This window comes from Watersipora subatra, chromosome 3, assembly GCF_963576615.1.
Source record: "Watersipora subatra chromosome 3, tzWatSuba1.1, whole genome shotgun sequence".
In the NCBI taxonomy this organism is placed as follows: Eukaryota; Metazoa; Bryozoa; class Gymnolaemata; order Cheilostomatida; family Watersiporidae; genus Watersipora; species Watersipora subatra.
Window position 1 is genome coordinate 307,219 of NC_088710.1, and position 23,794 is coordinate 331,012.

The following is a 23,794-nucleotide window of genomic DNA, read 5'->3' on the forward strand; positions in this document are numbered from 1 at the left end:
TCTCTTTGTGCCTTTTCTATAGATTTTGATCTGTGTGTTGCTTAAAGCCTTTGTACTGTAATAAACAGCGTAATTTTTTGCAATTGACCTTTTTGCAGCAGAACATTGGAATAGCATATTGTACCCTTGAACAATTTCGCTTGTCAGGTTAATAATTGGACAGTAGTGGCTTTTACTTAAACGAAACCTTTCATCTCACAAACTTTTTCTTCATATGACTAGGAAGATATATTACCTTCCAAGAACACAGGCTAGCAAACAAAGTGTCTATATTCATCCCATCTTTTATCTGTTATTCATTATTTTGTCAAGCATGTTCCCTCGATTTTCATCAGTCTCTCTCTTATTGATATTGATCTTCAATCTGCCACTAGTGATAATTAGACTAGCTAGCTGCTAACTTGTTGACTGTAATATCTGTAGATATTGGGCAGATCTAAATTTTACATGTTTGTGAACTGAGGTAATTAGACCGAGGTAAAAACATTACAGGGTATCCTGTCGCATTCTTTGTTCATAGCATGGCTAGTTGTTGGTTTTCTTTACTAGCGTGGAACTGTCTTAGACTCATAGTTGTTTTATCTAAGAGTAGCTAATCGTATCCTTTGTGTTGTTACAGCTTTGGAAGACCAAATTCTGCAAATGGGCGGAGACTGAATGATTGTCTGGTGCTCGAACCATCAGAGATGATAGTGGTAAGACAACTCTCCGTTTAGTGCTGCAGGTTTTCCTACAACGCACCCCCTTAAATACAGTGTGGATGAGTAGTTGCAGCAGCCCTTTGTTGCCGTATTCTATCACTACACTCAACTATCTGTCTCTCTCAGCTTCCTCTCCATTCTCTCTAATCTCCTTCCGTAGGTATGTCAACTAGTAGGTCTTGTGCTCACCTAACTAATGCAATAATCTAATGAATCTACTTTAGGTTGACCAAAGGCTATATTCTGATAGAAACTCTAGTAGGCTAAGTTCTACTTCCGCTGCGGCACGTATGCGTAGTCAAGTTGAGCCAACCAGTTTGGCTCACAGACGCCGCTCCAACTCTGCTACAAATATGGAAAGAGGCCTACATTTAGATATTGTCTCCCATTCATCTAATCCTCTCCGGAGTCCACCAGTCGAGGTTCGTTTCTCTCGAGTTTGTCATTGTGCTTCCTATTTTGTTCCCAAGAAGGTTTTCTCCTTTCGTCGCTCACCCGCTATCCTGTGTTGTGAAGGTGTCATGTCATTCTAGTGCTTCGGTGTGCTTGCATGATGGTCATTCGTTTTCCTTTATGTTGTTACACGCATCTTGTGTTTTATCAGCACGTCATATATATTTCTTTACCGTCCACTTTGCCTTCAACCAAATCCCTATCATGCCCAATTGTGTTCAAGTCATGCTGAGTTGTATCCCAGTTATGCCCAATCATTTCCGAATCTTATCCACTTGTAACCTATTGAAGCCTAACTGTATCTTAGGTATAACTGTATCCTAGGTCTAACTGTATCCTAGTTTTAACTGTATCATAAGTCTAACTGTATCCTAGGTTTAACAGTGGCCTAAGTATAACTGTATCCTAGTTCTAACTGTATCCTAGGTCTAACAGTGTCCTAGTTCTAACTATCCTAGTTCTAACTGTATCATAGGTCTAACTGTATCTTAGGTATAACTGTATCCTAGGTATAACTGTATCCTAGTTTTAACTGTATCCTATGTCTAACTGTATCCTAGGTCTAACTGTATCCTATGTCTAACTGTATCCTAGTTTTAACTGTATCATAAGTCTAACTGTATCCTAGGTTTAACAGTGGCCTAAGTATAACTGTATCCTAGTTCTAACTGTATCCTAGGTCTAACAGTGTCCTAGTTCTAACTGTATCCTAGTTCTAACTGTATCATAGGTCTAACTGTATCTTAGGTATAACTGTATCCTAGGTATAACTGTATCCTAGTTTTAACTGTATCCTATGTCTAACTGTATCCTAGGTCTAACTGTATCCTATGTCTAACTGTATCCTAGGTCTAATTGTATCCTAGGTCTAACTGTATCCTAGGTATAACTGTATCCTATGTCTAACTGTATCCTAGGTCTAACTGTATCATAGGTCTAACTGTATCTTATGTCTAATTGTATCCTAGGTATAACCGTATCATAGGTCTAACCTTCTCCTCGGTATAACTGTATGCTAGGGCACTTTCAGATATGCTACTTAGGAGGGATGCTATATCTATGGTGGCAAGAGGCACGTTTCAAGCATTCATTTAGTGCCATGTGCATCCATAAACTAGTAGTAGTTAGTCCTGACCCACCACATACACTTTCAGCGATATGCATTTGACAGAGTAATTACTCCTTTGATGACCCATGAATAAATCCAATCAAACGTTTTAACATCAAGTGAATGTGTTTCTTATAAGGCATATGTTCACTCGTCATAGCCTAAAAACATCAACATATTTATAAAGATCTCGGGCCATGGCTTTTTATGATGCATTGCCACAAGTGCTCTTACCCATTGTCAACAGACATTACCTGACTCAGTTACCAATTCCCTCTGTGTATCATACATTCTCATAAAATTGTGATGGATACGAGATAGGATTCTTAGCGCCTCCGCATTCTTAGCGCCTCGCATGTACCCCAACAATAAAAGCCATCCCCAACCATATCTCAATCATGCCCAACAGTATCCCAACTGTACCCAACAGCGTCTCTATTGTACCCAGTGGTGTCCCAAAAATACCCAACAGTATCCCCATTGTACCCAACAGTATCCGCATTGTACCCAACCAAATCAAACCACCCATCCCACTCCGAAGATATCCCAGTTATTTGCTAATCAAACGAAATCACTCCCTACACATTTCTCTCATCATAATCACTTGAGTTCAGTAATCTACTTGATTAAAATAATAGAATTAGAGTGGCCACCTGTTGAGATGGCACCATGCACCATACAGGCCTTTTCTATGCTCTGTAATATCTGTTATACCCTTGTTATCCCCTAACTGTGTTGTACATAGTTTGTCTACAAGCTGAGTGGTGCATGAGGACCCTGTGAGAGTAGCCCAGGGTCAGTGAGAGTAGCCCAGGGTCAGCGAGAGTAGCCCAGGGTCATCGAGAGTAGCCCAGGGTCAGCGAGAGTAGCGTAGGCTCAATTAGGGTTAACTTGGGTTAGTAGCAGTAACAGGTCTATCATCACGATTGCGTGGGTTTTGGATGCAGGATTGGGACCCGTAAATAATGATAGATATGTAAAGTGTGCCTTCGCCATTCAACTGTAATCCGTTCCAGCATTGCCATTGTATAACGAAAATGTTGTATGGAGGGGTATAGAAATCCATAGTAATTATATGATGCAAACATCCCTGGTGAAAATCATCAAAATTTTATATAAGTACTGTAAATATTAAAAATTAGGAACAAAATAGTATGTTAACCTTAGCAACCATAACATTTATTGATATTTGGGTAATGATCTAAGAAACCATGGTTAAGTCGCATGTGTCAGATTTGGAGTTGACTACACTAACAGAAGGATGAAACTTTCAGTTATTTTGCAAAAAGAATTTTGATTCTAGCTTAATTACAGCAGATTTTATGGTCAATAAACTGAATGCACGTTCACCATTAGTGCGAAAACATAGTTCTGAGAAAACTGGTGTTAAAGTTTGAGAAACGAAAACCAATGCACAATTGTGTTTACATTTCAAAACGTCATAGCAACCAATATCAAGAAGTTGCGATATTTACCTAGATTTCTGTATTTATATCCAAAAAGTTATGCTGAAACTAAAAATCTAAACAGATTTTAGCTGGCTGTCATAAAAAATAGTTGTATATCTATCAGAAAGTGTATTACTTAATTTTGCAGATATTAAAAACGGTTTGGCAGTATCACGATTTTAGGCACAGCCGTAGCATCACCAACAAAATCTTTAGAAAAATAAAAACAGTAACATATTGCACACCATCGGACACTATATACTCCGATCTTGTAAATTCGAATAATTATTCCTATAAGTAAATTTTATAATAATCTTATAAAATCAAATAATTATTCTTATATTTAAATATTATAATAATTTTCTAAGAGTTGTTAGGAAAATATCATCGTCATTCCCTTTACTTTCACTGTTTTTGACATCAGTTGGAATACCAAAGTACTCATTATAGGTGTCCAAAATGTCCAAGTTATCTTTAAAGTCGGCAAAAAAGAAACGAATACTTTTATCGGACGCCATTTTTAGTATTTCCTGTTTAGCATGGCAACGATTTTAAAGGTTTTTTTCCGAGGGTTGGAGACTTCTATTGGCTGAACTGATATCAGATTCAGAAAGATCACTCTTTGATTGGTCAGGATGCACGTGTTACAAAAATCGTTACCAATATTAGAAATTCAGTGCAGCTTCAAAGTCGGATAACTCAACTTTTGCGACTTGACCATGGTTGCTGAGATCGCAACCCATTTTTGATATTTATTGATATTTATGATATTTTTGAAACAGATGACATCAGTTGACATCAATTTTTGAAAAAGATTTGAAGCTAGGTTGAACATTGTGATTGATGTATTTTATAGGTTGTATGAGACCAGTCAGCAATGTTTAATACCAAAACTTGATTTATTGTAAGCCTAGTATAATAATAATATTTATAAATATCAAAATTTTCGTCAACTATTGGATTGGAAATCATGACATGAATGCAAAGTGCAGACAAAATAGTGCAAATGGTAAATACACACTATGATAGTCCAAGCATGTTTCAATGTCCTACTCTTGTCTAGTTTAGGTATTTGTAAACAAACACCAGCTTGCCAGCCTTCACCACACTGAGACAATTTCTCAACTTGCTGTGAACCAGTCCACATGATGAAAACACACACTCAACACTAGCAGGCAGAGTTATATCATCATATTTATAGATTTTATACTGAGCCAGAATCCTTTGAAGCTATTCATTAAAATATTTTTTACAGAAAATGATGAGATGAGTTACTCTGTCATCTCAGTGAGTCAGTGTAATGTGCTTACAATTCTGTTTTTTGTGTCAGATTGTTCAATTCAAAATCATGGACTATGAAGTTCAAAGGGTTTTCAGCAGGCTGGTCTTCCAATAAGGCAATAAAATATAACAGTTTAACATGAGATAAGATAATCAGGTTAGGGAGATAGCACAGGGATGAAGGAATACAATTTAGATCTGAAAAAGTCTTCTCAACTCAAACACTAATTAATTGGTCTAGCCAATGTCACTTCCTTAGTCTGGCTGTCTTTGTTTATCTGTGTTGGGTAAGCCTAAAGGCGTGGCCACACGAGCGCCGAACCGAACTAAATGACGCAAAACGACGTCGCTTTCAGCTCTAAAAAGTTCGGCCGAGGACATTTCTGGCCGAAACGAACCTTTTCGGTCCTGCTCGAAATTTCGTGCCGAACCCTTGCTCTTATTGGCTGGTTAAAATTCTAGAATTCTAGCGAGCACGCGTCACATTTCTACTTACGTTCGCGTGAGTGTTAAAAAAGAAATGGGACGATACTTTTATTTCGTTAAATAAACCACATGAAGCAATTTACGACAAGGTTCACCCGGACTTATGATTGTGTTGCATAAATGTAAGATGTTGCACTTAAGTTTTGCATAAATGTAAGAGAATTGTGATTTTCTTTCGTGTAGAATATAAGTAATGTGTCATATTCATCCTGATGAAGTATCGTTGACTGATTTATTTATGTAAAACCACAGTACTATGATAAAGACTGTTTTTGTTTGTTATGTACTCAGCATAGAAAAACATTCATATGTTAATAAAAAATATAATTATGTTGATGGGAAGGGTTGGCAAAATCTTTGTATCGAGTGATTTATTTTGAGCAGCTGAACGATCTTCTGATAAATCTGTTGTGTAATTATAATTTATAATTGTTCCTCAAAGTTTTTTGTTTACAATAGAAATATTTAACTCAAATACATAAAAACTACTAATGAAACCGTGTCCTGTCTCTATACGTCTGGTATCTAGGAAGCGAAGTTACTTCGGTGGCTGTGTGACATGTGCCACGAACCGAACCAGCCTCCGAACCGATCCTACGTCGGTTCGGTGCTCGTGTGACCACGCCTTAATAGGCCCCTATGCAATTATTTGATGATTTTAGGTGTTATTTAGCATTTTTAGACTATTAGTAGCAGTTGTAAGGTGAAAACGAAATGATAAAATGGATATTTTTCAAAATTATTGATTTTTTTTTACCCAAAAATATCATATCTATCGGGGATATATATCGATGATATATAGCAAGCGATATATATCAAACCAACCCTGATGTTAGCTTTAGTAATTAATAGTTACCTACAGTAACTTTAGTGTGTTTAGTGGTTATGATCTGCAATAAAATGTAACATTACAATATACTATATGCAGTATGTACCGTAGGGAGTTCTTACCTTTGAGACAGGCGTATCACATAGACTTTGAATTTAACTTAAATGATTTTAGCTTACTAAACACACACTTGAAGATAAGTTTTAGGACATTTATGTACATATTTTTAACTATTTTACTGAACTTAACTTTTTCATCGCTAAATTTTATTATCTATCTGTTCCCGTTGTTTTCACTCTAATTTTAAGCCGACATCATTAAAACCTTTTTCAACCTAATTCGACAAGAAAACCTGAGCGATGCTGTTTTCGTAATGAAATGGAATTTTGTTTGCAAAATAAGGGAAGTTATCTGATTCCTGACCCTCTGTTTGAAGATATCACAACTCCAACTTTGCTACTAGTCTTAAAGAGAAATATCGCATACCATTTTTCACACTAGAAATGCTGAACTGAGAGAAATCAGTCAACGTATTTTTTTCAAGCGTTGTGAAAAGGTTTTCGGCGAACAGTGTATCAGCATCTTTGTTATTTCAACGTAATAAGCACAGTCAGTCAAATTTGAATATCGAGCGAACTTTTTGTTGAATTCGTATGGATTCAAGAGGTGAGGACGAAAAATCATCGTGGTTCACTTTTTAAGGCGAAAAAATCGTATTACAGGGACATTGCAACCCGAGGGCGCACTCTATACATTTATATATATATATATATATATATATATATATATACATGTACGAGGGGCGATCGTAAAGTTCCAGGAATTGTCTCAGTACACAAAAACCGTTAATCGTAATTACCTAATTTAAACTGTCCCCTTCAAAGTAATCGCCCGAGCTTGCTATGCACTTGTCCCATCTGTGTTTCCACTGATCCATGCAATGCTGGAAATCACTTTCTGTAAGGCTTCGGAGATGTCTCGTCACATTTTCTTGAATAGTTGGTATGTCGTCAAATCTTTCACCTTTCATTGTCAATTTGATTTTGGGGAATAGGTAGAAATCACATGGTGCTAAATCAGGTGAATAAGGGGGATGGTTAAGCACAGTCGCCTTATTTTTTGCCAAATACTGACGTACCATCAATGAGGTGTGAGCCGAAGCATTGTCATGGTGTAGGTACCAGTCACCTGAGAGCCACAAATCTCGACGTTTCCTTCTGATACTGTCTCCAAGTCTTATCAGAATGTCTTTGTACACATGCTGATTCACAGTTTGACCATGTGGCAGAAATTCAGAGTGTACCACACCTCTAATGTCGAAAAATGTTATCAGCAGCGTTTTTACATTTGAGCGAGACATTCTAGCTTTTTTAGGCCTAGGAGAGCCAGGGGATTTCCATTGAGAACTTTGTGATTTGGTCTCTGGGTCATATCCATAGACCCAACTTTCATCCCCAGTCACAACTTTTGAAATAAAGTCAGGATCTTGTGTTAAAGCATCTTTTAGTTCGATACAACAGCTAACTCTTTTTTCTTTTTGGTCGTTAGTGAGCAGTTTGGGTACCATCTTTGCAGAGATCCTTCTCATGCCTAAATCTTCAGTGGGAATAAGATGACATGTACCATAAGAAAGCCCACTTTCTGCTGATATTTCCCGTATAGTCAATCGCTTATCTCCCATCACCTGCTGCCTCACAAGGTCTGTGGCAGTTGTGGTCCTTGAAGTTGCCGGTCTGCCCATGCGGTCATCATCTTTAGTACTTGTTCTTCCCTCTCTAAATCTTTTGTGCCATTCATAACAGGCTGTTTTCTTAAGGGCAGAGTCTCCATAAGCTGTCCGTAACATTTGGAGCGTCTCAGCACCGGACTTTCCAAGTTTTACACAAAATTTTACACAAACGCGTTGCTCTTCTACTTCATTCATTTTCGAAAAATCCGACGAACGATAAATAATGACCTTGACATTACCTACTATAACTTCATTGCGGGTGCTCTGACAAGCGTAAAACTTTGGCTATGGGGAAATCCCGTGCTGTTTAGCAACATGGAACAATCAAAACAACTGCACATGGTCTTATATTTTACTAGGAAAACCGGGAACTTCATGGAATTCCGGGAAATTTACGGAATTCCGGGAACTTTATGATCACCCCTCGTATATATATATATATATATATATATATATATATATATATATATATATATATCATTGTCACATCGATAGTAAGTTGGACTTGCTCTTGTAATTGTTCAGGTGTTTGTGATTTGTTAGTGTTTCCTAAAGGATGTCTTTTGTTCATTAGCTGTCTTTAGTTGATTTGTCTTGATATACTATACATGTATCCGCGTGGAGTCAGCATTGAGGTTGTATAATATAGAGGCGGCTGTCATGACCTGTAGCTAACCTTACCAGTATTGGAATGGAAGCAGTTGTCATCTCTTGTTGACTGTTTCTTGAGCGAGAGATGGTCAATATGAGGCCACTTGTTGCCATTTGTTTTTAGGCCCCTTTCTTGAGTTTGTTTGAGTTGAGTGTTACACCCTTTTCAGTCACTGTTTCATTGAAATTTATTACTCTGATATATAACAGACGTGAGGCAAAGTTTTAAAGATAACCTTTGGTCATCATTACTATGAGATCTTTAGGCATTGCCTATGTGTGCGTACTACGAGTGTTTATATTGTGTGTAAACAGAAAAGGTCTTTATTCTATTTTGCTTCTAAAACCACGGACTTTTATCTACACCACTCCTAGAAACTGGGTATGCCTCTATTTCACATCTCTTTGCATGTACATCTCACCCTTTCTTAACTTCCCCTGCTCACCCCAACCTTTACTTGTGTAGTCTACTACTGAGACCATTGTTTTATCAGTAGACAGAAGCATTGGTTGGGTTTGAGTGAAACGTATTTATTAGATAGCTAATTCATTCCTGCTAGTATATGTAAGAGGGCGTAGTCAAATCTCTACATACATATTGATTTTACTCTGGTGCCTGCTTCGTATGTTAAAACTGTCATATGTTGAATCAAGTATTTTTATAAGAATATACTGTCATTCATTCAATTCGGTGCACAGGCCACAAAACATGGTTGGCTCGGTTTAAATCCAGGGTTTAAACCAAGCGGTTCAAACCAGGTTTGAACCAGCCGAAAAAAATCTGCAATGGTAGCTGCAATTGTAGCTGTAATGTAGGTGTTATTATGTACAACAAACAGCAATAATGAAAGGAAAAGATTATATGTTTATCTTTCCCTGCAATAAAAGAAATGCAATGTTAGAAGTAAAATGGCAAGCTGCTGTGTAATTTACACAGTTTGAAAGTTGGTTATGTTGAATGTAAAATGGTTTTGACAGCGATCTGTAACAGAAAGCAAACATTAACATTCATGTGTGTCTGGAAGTTTTTTGCAAACTGGAGCAAAATGAAGAAATGGGTCATGATATCAGAAACCATGGTTAAGTCGGGTGTGTGAGATTTAGAGTTATCTACACTAGCAGAAGGAGAAAATTCTCAGTTATTTTGCAAAAAAAAATTTGATTCCAGTTTAATTACAGCAAATTTTCTGGTCAATAAACTGAATGCATGTTTATCATTAGTGCAAAAGCATAGTTCTGAGAAAACTGGTGTTAAAGTTTGAGAAACGAAAACCAATGAAATGTAAACAATTTTGTTTACATTTCAAAACGTCATAGCAACCAATATCAAGAAGTTGTGATATTTATTTAGATTTCTAAATTTATATCCAAAAAATTATGCTGAATTTAAAAATCTAAACAGATTTTAGCTGGTTGTCATAGAAATAGCTGTATATCTATAAGAAAATGTAGGCCTAGTACTTAATTTTGCACATATTAAAAATGGCTTGGCAAGACCGCGATATTGGGCACAGCCGTAATATCATCAACAAAATCTTTAGAAAAATAATAACAGTAACATATTCCACACCATCGGTCACTATATACTTCGATCTTGTAAATTCGAATGATTATTCTTATAATTGAATCTTATAATAATCTTATAAAATCGAATAACTAAATCGAATAATAAAATCGGCAAAAAAGAAACGATAACCTTTCAGTACTTCTACGTAAATTACAGAAACCTTCAGCAATTGGACAATGCCATAGACTGGTGAAATGTGCACATTTTTTTTGTAAAATGCGCACGGCTTAATAGTTCTACTATCTGTCGCACGGCGTTTTGTTTGCCGGTCTTAATTCTGATTAAAAAAGGCTTGTCAGGTTTTAATGGTGATTTTAGGCCAAATTAATCTGTCTAGTCTTAGTTAATCTGTCTAGTCTACCCATCTGTCAGATGGGTAAGTTTTAGGATATTGTCTCAACTTTTGAAAGACTTGGTAACATATTTATATAGGTTTATATGTATTTTGTATCATTATTATACTTAAACGACTCTACACAAAAATGGTTAAATTTTTTGATGGGATTTCGGTACAAGGGTTTGATTACGGCCGTTGACGGATAATTTTTCGGGAGTTGTGTGCACACATGCATTTATCAAAAAGCTCCCAAACACTCGCTTCGCTCGTGTTTGGTCGTGGGAAAACCGGTTCAAACCGGTTCAAACCATAAAAAACCAATTGAAAACATAAACATTGGTTTAAACCAAAAAAACTTAGTTTGTTCATAAAAACCATGAATGGTTTTTTCAACCCTACCACAAATCTCAATAAATACTACAAATAATTAAACAATGATAATACAAATGTATCACATAGGAGTGCTGTTCAAAAAAGTAAATTCTTACAGAAATAATAAATGAAGAGAGTGTTTATTGCGATTTTACATTAAGAGACAGACAACTGGATATGTAGTAGTGCTGCACAGTATCTTGGCATGTACACTTGATTATTTGGTCTCTATATTCATGTATATTGAATATCGAAAAATATCGAACAATGGAGTTGTCTTCTATCGATATATAGTATTAGGCTTTAACATAAACAATATGAAAAATATTAGTTAATATCGGATAAAAAACAGGAGTTGTTTCCTTTTTACAATAAGGATAGTGGGCAACTCCAGTTTTTCAAAATAAAATAAGCCGGTAATTTGATAAAATATCGGCTTCAATATTCATATCGATTTGAAAACTGACCAAATATAAAATCATCCACTGAAATATATCGTCACATCAAATAATATCGTTTTATCGTGCAGCACTAATATTTAGGCTTACCAATGAAAGAGATGGATGGTACGGAGGTAGAGGTGGTGATGAAGTTATGCATTTTAGTTAAAGGTTAACTAGCCGCAATTTGAAATTACATGTATTTATAACAATTTAGTTATGATAATTGGATTTATAAGCGAGGATTTTTATGTAAGAAGAACAAAACACCAGTTATAAAGACAAAAACACTTGCGAGGCAAACTCCCAGCTGTGACATAAAGAGGCCATTTTTTGACAACATACCTATAGGCGTATGAATTAGGATGTCAATGCCAGCAATTAGCCAATGCATGGATGCGAGACAACAGCACTTCTGTTGGCCACCTTTCTGATACATATTACTCCCATCTAGTGGCAGATAATTATAACGAAAGGTCGAAGCAAATTCCTCCAGTATTGAAAAAGTTTGCATCATATTTATTTATACCATCGCATTAACTTTTGAGTAGTAGTTGTAGAATGCTCTACTTTCATTAACTAGGACTTTGAGTAGTAGTTATAGAATACTCTACTTTCATTAACTAGGACTTTGAGTAGTAGTTATAGAATGCTCTACTTTCATTAACTAGGACTTTGAGTAGTAGTTATAGAATGCTCTACTTTCATTAACTAGGACTTTGAGTAGTAGTTATAGAATATTCTACTTTCATTAACTAGGACTTTTAATGGACAAATTTTAAATACTCTAGTTGAAAAGGAACAATTTTAAGATAATTATATAGCATTGCAAATGTTTCCAGTCGATATTTGCAAAGATCATGAATCTTTCTGTCTATTTTTGCAGCCTGAAAATGTTGATAAAATCTGGTATTTGGTCAAAAGTGCCCAAAAACTATTATTGAAACACCAACCCATAGTTTGATCTACTGCTATTAATGTAATCAGAGTTTGTGCTCTCTGTTAATTTTTAACCTACTTTAACCTTTAACCTACTCTAACCTTTAAACTACTCTAACTTTTAACCTACTCTAACCTTTAACCTACTCTAACCTTTAACCTACTCTAACCTTTAACCTACTCTAACCTTTAACCTACTCTAACCTTTAACCTACTCTAACCTTTAACCTACTCTAACCTTTACCTCACACTAAACTTGACCAAGTAATCTTTAAACATATCGCTTAACTACTTTTACATCATTTACTTTATTCTTTATTTGCACGCACAGTCTCCTCACTCTTCCTTATGTTACTAGGATGCTTCAGAATCTTGGAATGTCTTACGCTAATTTCTCGTGTACAACCTTTGATGTCTTTCAAACCCTTGTTCTTTCAAGAACAAATGTGAAAATACTTGTGCAAATTAAAAATCTAACATAAAAAATAGAAACATAATACAGACTGCATAAGTCAAGTTAGTTTAAATGTTACCTTGTTAAGAGTGATTTACCGTCGTATCTCTATCTCCCTCATGACTTCTGAGTATTGCTGAGCCTTCAATTCCTGTCGTATCTCTCTAAGCTAATGTGTAAAAACATTTTTTGCTTAGTATCGCATGCTTAAATTTTTACATAGTTTCATATAATGCAAGCGTTTTATTGCTATGTGTAGGTACCTCTAGGATTTATTACGGAGCCCCTTTAGGTATTTGGGCCATGAAACAAATTGAATGATTTGCAATAAATTTTTATGAGAACATCTACTTGCTGTAACGGCTCTAATAATCATTGCTGACTGCAGCTTGGTGGATTACAATCTAACCTTGTCTTATGACCACCTCTGTAACATGCGAGCAGATCTTGTTTCAGGCATCTAAAAAGACATAGCACAGCTTTAGGGAGATTCAGTGCTCGTGAGTGCCCAAATATTTATTCCCAAGGCGGCTTTGCTAACAAGTTTACCACTGTGGTGAATGGTTAAATGTATACTGGAAAGTGTGAACACCAGTGTGGAGCCCAACTGGGTTCCTAGAGAGAAGTGTAGGCTCACAACATTGCTAGGATGCGCAGTAGGTGCTCCTATAACGTAAATAATCCGTAATAATTTTCAGGAACATTTATGTTACAGAGATGCTACGTTATACGAACATTAAAAGACGGTAAATTGTCTAATCCGTTTCAAAATCTTTTCGAACTCACCCTTTGGTCATATGAAAAGAAAAACTATACATAACTTTTTAATTTGTGGGCTGTACTATACCTGCAGTATTATTATTGTTATTATTAGTATTACCTGCAGTATTATTGGTTTGCATCGACAATGGTTTTCCATATATTGATTAACTCCACTGGTTTTATATACCATAATTGCCGGAGTTTTACAATGAGCTAATGAAGAGTGCGCATCTTTGACGTTCATTTACAACGATTTGCTCACTTTTGCTATACAGCGAAGTCTATTCTACAATGTAAAACTAGTAACATATATTTTAAACGTCTACAATACAGCTAAGGAGAAAAATATTTTTGCTATAAAAGAGCGGTAATACCTATTAGTGGTCTATATGTATCCAAGAATCAAGCTTAGGATAAACGATAACTTTCAACGATACTTCAACTCTTGACACGAAGATTGGTAGACCGATGCTGTAACACCTGTGGCATTCAATCCCTTCAACGATTTATGAACAATTGTGCAGCTACCCTATTCTCTGTTTTTTTCTACACATCTGATGATCTATCACGACAAATTAGAATGTCACAAAAATTGTATATATAATAGATATAACCGCTGTACACTCGTTGTTTTCTCTCTCGCAAGTGCAGCTAGATAGGTTACCATTCAAATCGCATTTGAGAGCTCACCCGACTTGACACCTTACATTATATGGAATTTTTTGCATAGCACCACGCAAAACATAACATAATTTTTTTTTATCTGGAACATACGTTATAGGAGATTTACATTACAGGGGTGTCTACTGTATTTTAAAAATTGCTTAACGGAAGTTGTTTTCTCTTGTAAGTGAAGGCCCGACTCCAAGACAATAAATAGCCAAATTAGATTTTCCATACACTACCATTGTAAGAAAACAAAAAGTTTTATAGGTACCGTACTTTTTGGACTATTAGCCGCTACTTTTTTCTGACGATTTGAGCCATGCGGCTTATAAGGGTGCGGCTATTCTGTGTCTTTTTCTTTCATCGCTAGGGCGCATTAACCAGAGTCTCTGGTTAGTGCGCCTCTAGCGGTGAAAGAAAATACGAAACAATGCCTAACGGTACTGTTCCGTTAGGCACTAGGTTAAAAAGCGTCGGTTAATACGAAACAGTGCCCAACGGAACTGTTTCGTTTTAAACAGCAAGGTTGCTGCCGTGTTACAAAGCACCGTCCTGAGTTCTGCGGCCTATACAAAGGTGCGGCATATACAAAGGTGCGGCATATGTATTGTTTTATTATCGTTTTGTGAAAAATAAAGCAGATGCGGCTTATATAGGGTGCGGTTTATAGTCCGAAAAGTACGGTACTTCTTATAGTAAGGTTGAAGTTGGTTTTCTTTCTCTATTCATGTTTCAACAATTAGTTAGAATTTGAGTCCTCTGAATTTATTATACAAACAGTTGCAGTCATTTACTTACATTCATACTGACACATCGTACTTCTCTCTCTCGTACCTCTCTTTTCCTCATATACCTCTCCTTTTACTTCTCTCACCCTTTTACCTCTCCTCTCATCCTTTTACCTCTCCTTTCATCCTTTTACCTCTCCTCTCACCCTTTTACCTCTCCTCTCAACCTTTTACCTCTTCTCTCACCCTTTTACCTCTCACCCTTTTACCTCTCACCCTTTTACCTCTCACCCTTTTACCTCTCACCCTTTTACCTCTCACCCTTTTACCTCTCACCCTTTTACCTCTCACCCTTTTACCTCTCACCCTTTTACCTCTCCTCTCACCCTTTTACCTCTCACCCTTTTACCTCTCCTCTCATCCTTTTACCTCTCCTCTCACCCTTTTACCTCTCCTCTCACCCTTTTACCTCTCACCCTTTTACCTCTCACCCTTTTACCTCTCACCCTTTTACCTCTCCTCTCACCCTTTTACCTCTCACCCTTTTACCTCTCACCCTTTTACCTCTCACCCTTTTACCTCTCCTCTCATCCTTTTACCTCTCCTCTCACCCTTTTACCTCTCCTCTCACCCTTTTACCTCTCCTCTCACCCTTTTACCTCTCCTCTCACCCTTTTACCTCTCCTCACACCCTTTTACCTCTCACCCTTTTACCTCTCCTCTCACCCTTTTACATCTCACCCTTTTACCTCTCCTCTCATCCTTTTACCTCTCCTCTCACCCTTTTACCTCTCCTCTCACCCTTTTACCTCTCCTCTCACCCTTTGACCTCTCCTCACACCCTTTTACCTCTCACCCTTTTACCTCTCCTCTCACCCTTTTACATCTCACCCTTTTACCTCTCCTCTCATCCTTTTACCTCTCCTCTCACCCTTTTACCTCTCACCCTTTCACCTCTCCTCTCACCCTTTTACCTCTCACCATTTTACCTCTCATCTCACCCTTTTACCTCTTCTCTCACCCTTTTACCTCTCCTCTCACCTTTTTACCTCTCCTCTCACCCTTTTACCTCTCTTTTTACCTACTTAACTCATTGTTTTAGGGCTAAGATAATCTTCCCAATCGCTTTTATAAAGTATAGAAACATAAAAACTTAGATTTTAATGTTGATGTTGAGCATTCAATTTCTATCATATCAATTTCTATGATTCTTATAAAAATGATAAACTGTTAAAATGTTATGTCTCTGTATAATGGGAATTTATGTGATTCGTAATCGTGTTTGAACTGTATCGAATTGTGTTTTATAAGGCTATTGGTCAATTGACATTAATAAGTCAATTATGCTATTGGTCGATTGGTAGCAGTTAGTCAAGCCTGGCATCGGTCAATTGATCCCAATGACTCACGTCTGCTATTGGTCAATTGATACCAATAAATTGGGTCTGCTATTGGTCAATAATAGTACCAAGTCAGGTCTGCTGTTAATCGATTGATACCTACCCCAAGTCAGGTCTACTATTGGTCATTGATACTACTAGGTCAGGTCTGCTATTGGTCGATCGATACCAATTTCCTCAGCGCAGATGACTTGGTAACGATTTTCATGGACACGATCACTACAACTCATGATATAGTTGTTCCACTTGAGATTTTAATAGTAGTGGGCTAGTAGGTGACTCGCTCTAGTAAGACAGATCAAAGAATCCTCTAGTGTAAACCTACCAAATGCTAGGTGGTTTAAGGCATGCCCTGCTACAGAGAACCTTTTAGGGTAAACCTGCCAAATACTATGTGGTTTAAGGTATGCTTCGATACAGAGAACCTTGTTGTGTAAACACACCAAAAACTAGGTGGTCTAAGGCATGCCCTGATACAGAGAACCTTCTAGTGTAAACCTACCAAATGCTAGGTAGTCTAAGGCGTGCTTCGACACAGAGAACCTTCTAGTGTAAACCTGCCAAATGCTAGGTGGTCTAAGGCATGCCCTGATACAGAGCACCTTCTAGGGTAAACCTGCCAAATGCTAGGTGGTCCAATGCATGCCCTGCTATAGAGAACCTTCTATTGTAAACCAGCCAAATACTAGGTGGTCTAAAGGTACAGCCACACGTAACGATTTTTCATTCACTCTGACCGAAATCACGAATTGAATGAAAAGTACAGAATTATTCGTCCGAAATTCACAGAATTGTTTGAGCTGTGCATGCATACCGAAATCGTCGATGAAACGCTTTTAATTGGCTAAACAAATTATTAGCGAGCACGATTCTAGCGGCTTTTACAATTTATGTAGTCTAAGACATGTATTACGACACACAATAAAAGTACCAGCGCAATTCGACATAGTACATAAGATGCAACTGTCTAGATTGCACTAATGTTGATTCTCTATCATTCGGACACTATGGCTACAAATCGTTTCTTTTTTAATAATAACGGTTTCTTTTTGGCAGCAAAAGCTCCGATGTAGAAAGAGTTGACATCTTTAGCGCAATCAAGTCAGTTGCATCGTACTTACTATAGCAAATCGCGTTTGTATATTCTTGAGCGTCGCGTTATGTCCCTCAGACACTATATAAATTGCAAAAGCTGCTAGAATCGTGCTTCCTAATAATTTGTTTAGCCAATTAAAAGCGTTTCGTCGACGATTCGGTGTGCGTGCACAGCTCAGACAATTCTGTGAATTTCAACCGAATAATTCTGTGTTTTTCGTTCATTTCGTGATTTTGGTCAGAATGAATGAAAAAATCGTTACGTGTGGCCGTACCTCAAGGCATGCCCTGCTACTGAGAACCTTCTATTGTAAACCTACCAAATGCTAGGTAGTCTAAGGTATGCCCTGCTACAGAGAATCTTCTAGTGTAAACCTGCCGAATACTACTGTAGGTGGTCTAAAGCATTACATGCTTTGCTAAGGAGTTTCTTCCTGCAGGTGCGCATCGGCTGCTACGCCTATTACGCCCTCGAGGCCTCTTCAGCAGTCTGAGATAGAATTAGCCACCTTATCACGCGCTAGTGACCTACCATGCCACTGTCATAACTACTATTCACAAAGAAGCTCTTGATTATTCCATTTGATATATCATTGAATGCGCTGATGCTGACGAATGTCTGTTCGTCTAGTGCTTGTTCACCGTCTAAACGCTCGACTGCTCCACAGGTTTCCTCTAGCCGCGTGATGGATTTAATATTTACTAAGCGTGATTAATGGCTTGACAAGAACGAGTAATCAGTTCTCTTCATCGCTCTTCTACCACTCCTCGCTCTCACGGCTACAGCCCAGACCCTGCGAGACTCACTAGAACTTTGCTGCGGTTGAGCTCAGCATCGCTTTCAACCAGCTTTTGTACTGGATTTACCATTGACAGTGGGCTACATCTCTGCTTCCTGACATCATATACCACTATCACCGGCTCTTACAAGCACCTGCTCTGACTATCAGCAACCACAGCTGCCAGTTGCTACTAGTTACTACTAGTTACTAGCATTTCAAGATTTGTATTGACTGCGCCTAGACACTATGTTACCATGTAGTTTTGCATCGTAACAAGGTTGTCAGTGGCTCGCCAGCTATCTAGCCATGTACCTCTGGGGCGCAGGCTGTGAGTAAGATAGCAGGACACAGCGCAGCCAATGGCTCATTACGACTGGGGAACTGGGTTGAATTTACGAGGATATAGAGAGCGTGCCAGTATTATTAACTTTTACCAGCCACCAGCTTCGCAGCATGAATGTCACCAGCGTGGGCAATACGAGAGCCAGTATAAGGTAACCCTGCACCGGTGGGGATAAACCAAATTGTTTGCACAGATGACTCAACTATTGTCTTAGCTATTTTAACAATATTTTTCCTTTTTTGGAAGCCATCACCCATTTGGTTTGATGCCCAAGTTTTGTCCTCGTGTGTATGGTTGAAGTTCCACTTACCCACAAGTACAAGCTTCCTAGAGTGATTTGTGGCAGAGCTGTATCTTGTAGGTTTTTGAATGTTCTCTCTCCTAACCCTACTCTGACAGAGGCAGAAGGTGCTTAACAGAAAATACTAAATTAGTTGAGCAACAGCACTGCTAGTAGAATTACTAACCTCAATCTCATATGGATTAGATGTACAATAGCTTACTTCAATACGCATCTCTCGTCACATCTCTCCCTCGCCTCAGATCACTTCTCTTACCAGCTTATTAAATTTTAACTCGCATTCATCTCATTCTATCCTTTTCAAACTCGTCCTTCAAGACAGACTGTTCAAAATTGCTGGCTTTTTATAAGTTGATGTCACTCTGATTCAAATGCTGGTTATAACCAGGGATTGGCATCATTGAAGAGCCAATCCAATGATGCCAATTCCTGGTTATAACCAGGGATTGGCATCATTGAAGAGCATGTGGTAGAGCTGAACCAGCTCCTTTGGCGAAAACCTATTTGTAGTGGCATAAATTGTTTTAAACATTGTTGGCATGATGCCATCTTTGTTCATCCAATTCGTAAGAATTCACCTAAAAACCCGGACAGCCTATGCTATATTCAGGCTCTCTTGATGTAGAGAGAGTATATATCTGGCATTCGGTTTCCCTTTCACGATTGTAGAATTATTCGGAAAATTTTAGCGATACTTAGATTGGACCTTATTATAAGGGGGAAGGCATATGCCTAGCGTGGGTCAGTCAAATTGTAGCCTGGTATCTTTGCATTAGCAGTCGAACCTCTGCGTACGAAGTTAGTCTGTTCCTACATAGGCTGCTCTTTTCAGAATGGAGCATATAAATATATTTATATGTGTAAATATTGATAAAAGAATACATTGTTTAATGTTTTGTTTAATTGGTTCTAGAGCCCAAGCACTGATAAATATTGTAAACATTTACATAGTGTTAAAAAAACTGTATTATATAAAATTATACAAAAAAATGTTAAGTGTCTGAGTTACATGTAATAAAGTAATGGTTACTCTACTACTGAGCCTTACATAACATCTTACACACAGGTTCGGTAGTAGAGCGATAGAAAGGGGCAACATAACATCTTACACACAGGCTCGGTAGTAGAGCGATAGAAAGGGTCAGCATACCATCTTACATACAGGTTCAGTAGTAGAGTGACAGAAATGGTCAGCATAACATCTTACACACAGGTTCAGTAGTAGAGTGACAGAAAGGGTCAGCATACCATCTTACACACAGGTTCAGTAGTAGAGTGACAGAAATGGTCAGCATAACATCTTACATACATGTTCAGTAGTAGAGTGACAGAAAGGGTCAGCATAACATCTTACATACAGGTTCAGCAGTAGAGTGATAGAGAGGGTCAGCATAACATCTAACCTGTCTTGACAAACTGTTGTTTTTGCGGAGTTGTCCCCCGTCGAGCGAGCAACACAACAGCTTGTCACAAGAAGTACTGCACCTGATGCATCAGCTGATCTTATAGGGAGTTGTTCTCTTCCGTCTATGCGGCTTGGTTGCGATGTTATGTCGGTCGCTCCATTGGTAATCTTAACGAATTTTGTGCAAAAATTTATGTAGAAAAAATAAGATTACAACGTTTAACCAGCGACCAGTCTCTGCGGTAAACTTTAGTAGAACTTGAGAACTTAGGCAACAACAGCAACTAAACATGTCGTTATTTGTGCGCTCAGTCAGTTTTATTTCTATTTTTGTATCAGTCAGTTTTATTTGTTCTTATAGATTTTATTTTCAATTTATTTTATTCTTAAATTCTACTAACGTTTACAACAGAGACCGGTCTTTGGTTAAACGTTGTAATCTTATTTTTTTCTACATAAATTTTTGCGCGAAATCCGTTATGATTACCAAAGGAGCGACCGCCATAACATCGCAGCAAAGCCCATAGATGGAAGAGAACAACTCCCTTTCAGCGCAGCTGATGCATCAGGTGCAGTACGTCTTGTGACAAGCGGTTGTGTTGCTCGCCCACTCGACGGGGGAACAACTCCGCAAAAACAACAGTTTGTCAAAACAGGCTAGCATAACATCTTACACACAGGTTCAGTAGTAGAGCGATAGAAAGGGGCAACATAACATCTTACACACAGGTTCAGTAGTAGAGCGATAGAGAGGGGCAACATAACATCTTACACACAGGTTCAGTGGTAGAGCGATAGAGAGGGTCAGCATACCATCTTACTCACAGGTTCAGCAGTAGAGTGATAAAAAGGGGCAACATAACATCTTACACACAGGTTCAGCAGTAGAGTGATAAAAGGGGCAGCATAACATTTTACACACAGGTTCAGTAGTAGAGCGATAGAGAGGGGCAACATAACATTTTACACACAGGTTCAGTGGTAGAGCGATAGAGAGGGGCAACATAACATCTTACACACAGGTTCAGTAGTAGAGCAATAGAGAGGGGCAACATAACATCTTACACACAGGTTCAGTAGTAGAGCGATAGAAAGGGGCAACATAACATTTTACACACAGGTTCAGTAGTAGAGCGATAGAAAGGGTCAACATAACATCTTACACACAGGTTCAGCAGTAGAGTGACAGAAAGGGGCAACATAACATCTTACACACAGGTTCAGTAGTAGAGCGATAGAGAGGGGCAACATAACATCTTACACACAGGTTCAGCAGTAGAGCGATAGAAAGGGACAACATAACCTCTTACACACAGGTTCAGTAATAGAGCGATAGAAAGGGGCAACATGACATCTTACACACAGGTTCAGTAGTAGAGTGACAGAAAGGGGCAACATAACATCTTACACACAGGTTCAGCAGTAGAGTGATAGAAAGGGTCAACATAACATCTTACACACAGGTTCAGCAGTAGAGTGACTGAAAGGGGCAACATAACATTTTACACACAGGTTCAGTAGTAGAGTGACAGAAAGGGGCAACATAACACCTTACACACAGGTTCAGTAGTAGAGTGACAGAAAGGGTCAACATAACACCTTACACACAGGTTCCGCAGTTGAGTGATAGAGAGGGGCAGCCATAATCTTTTCTAATTTTCGCTTTTTATTGTTTAGTTTATTTTGATTTGGATATTTTTTAGTTTTTTTTTATTATTCTCCTTCCAATTGAACTTTTAAGATTCAATTTTTCTTTTGATCGAATAAATTTTAGGTATTTCAGGTTGAAGAATTTGTGTGTAGAAGTGATGGAAGGTTGTGATTAGGCGGTAGTTGGTTTGACGACTACATCGCATGCTATTATTGAACGATAGAAGGATCTGCGCATGGAATCTGAAACCCCCTCTAATTTACACCCCTGAATGCAATGACTACTGTTCTTGATATTATCACGGTCAAAGAATGCCAACTATGGACAAGTACATCAATGAAATATTATTTCATTCACAAACTTATCTTCTCACATCACATTTGTGATGTGTGATCGCTTCATAGTAATGTTAGGTCATCGGTACAGCGGAGACTCTAGATTCACAGTGTATTACATTTATTTTATGCCTTCTATCTGGCCGGTCATATACACTAGTTTCTTGGTTACAGTGCCAGGGCTGCATTCTCTTAGATGCCTTATCACTCTGTTTATGATTAAGTTAAGAATGCATTAGGCCATGACATTGGTCCATGGTATGGGTCCATGATATCGGTTCATGACATCGATCTATGGCATTGGTTCAAGGCAGTTTACAACATGAGCATGGGCTACTTATCACTCCTATACTACTGCTCCTCATGTTTAATACATCTTTACTGGAGTTGAAAGAGGAAAAACTTGGCGTTTGATAATATAAAGCTGCCCTCTCAGCTGCCTCGTTATTCACTCATGTCATTCTCTGCAGTCTATGGACAATCCTTTCACCAAGTTACTTCTCTAGTTGTCCTCTCTCGCTTACTCATTCCTCATCGTTCATCTTCCCTTTTCCTATTTCATTGGTTCCTTCATATTATAGTTATTAAACCAAGCCATAACACTTGTAGGTATTACTGTATAGGGGTGTACCTCCCCTAGGAGGACCATCAGTAGGCCATGTATAGCCAACTACTGACTCATCTTGCCAAACGGGCTTTAGAGATAATCCCCATTAGCGAGGGATGATGTGTTCATCGCAGATATGATGTCCCAGCATTCTTTATTCCCTCATTTATTACAACTCTGCAAAATATTCAGCTTTGGTCTCTTTCCACGTACATAAAGCTACAGACTCAATGTGACCTTTTTAATTGTGCATCCCCACCCCTCTTTAATTCCAGGACACAATGTCAAATGGTGGCTCTATCATCAAGGTTAGCTTTATGGTTGTCAAATGTTGGCCTATCATCAAGGTTAGCTTCATGGTTGTCAAATGTTGGCCTATCATCAAGTCTAGCTTATGATTGTCAAATGGTGGCTCTATCATCAAGGTTAGCTTTATGGTTGTCAAATGTTGGCCTATCATCAAGGTTAGCTTCATGGTTGTCAAATGTTGGCGTATCATCAAGTCTAGCTTATGATTGTCAAATGGTGGCTCTATCATCAAGGTTAGCTTTATGGTTGTCAAATGGTGACCTATAATCAAGGTTAGCTTTATGGTTGTCAAATCGTGGCTCTATCATCAAGGTTAGCTTTATGGTTGTCAAATGTTGGCCTATCATCAAGTCTAGCTTATGATTGTCAAATGGTGGCTCTATCATCAAGGTTAGCTTTATGGTTGTCAAATGGTGGCTCTATCATCAAGGTTAGCTTTATGGTTGTCAAATCGTGGCTCTATCATCAAGGTTAGCTTTATGGTTGTCAAGTGGTGGCTCTATCATCAAGGTTAGCTTTATGGTGAAAATTACTATGCGGTAGTTGAGGGTATTGAACTTACTTCCATGCATTTACATAAGTGCATACCAACTCTGAATGCAAACAACATTCAAT

At 38.0% G+C, this 23,794-nt stretch overlaps 1 protein-coding gene across 2 annotated transcripts in view; it reads left to right on the forward strand.

Moving 5' to 3' along the window:
- The window catches only part of LOC137390205 (rap guanine nucleotide exchange factor 6-like), a 66,190-nt gene that overhangs the window by 20,996 nt on the left and 21,400 nt on the right, over positions 1–23,794 (forward strand). For both annotated transcript variants that reach the window (XM_068076498.1, XM_068076499.1), the window contains 2 exons: positions 620–695; positions 926–1,123. In XM_068076498.1, coding sequence (XP_067932599.1) covers positions 620–695; positions 926–1,123 — 274 coding nt within the window. The remainder of the gene's footprint in view (positions 1–619; positions 696–925; positions 1,124–23,794) is intronic.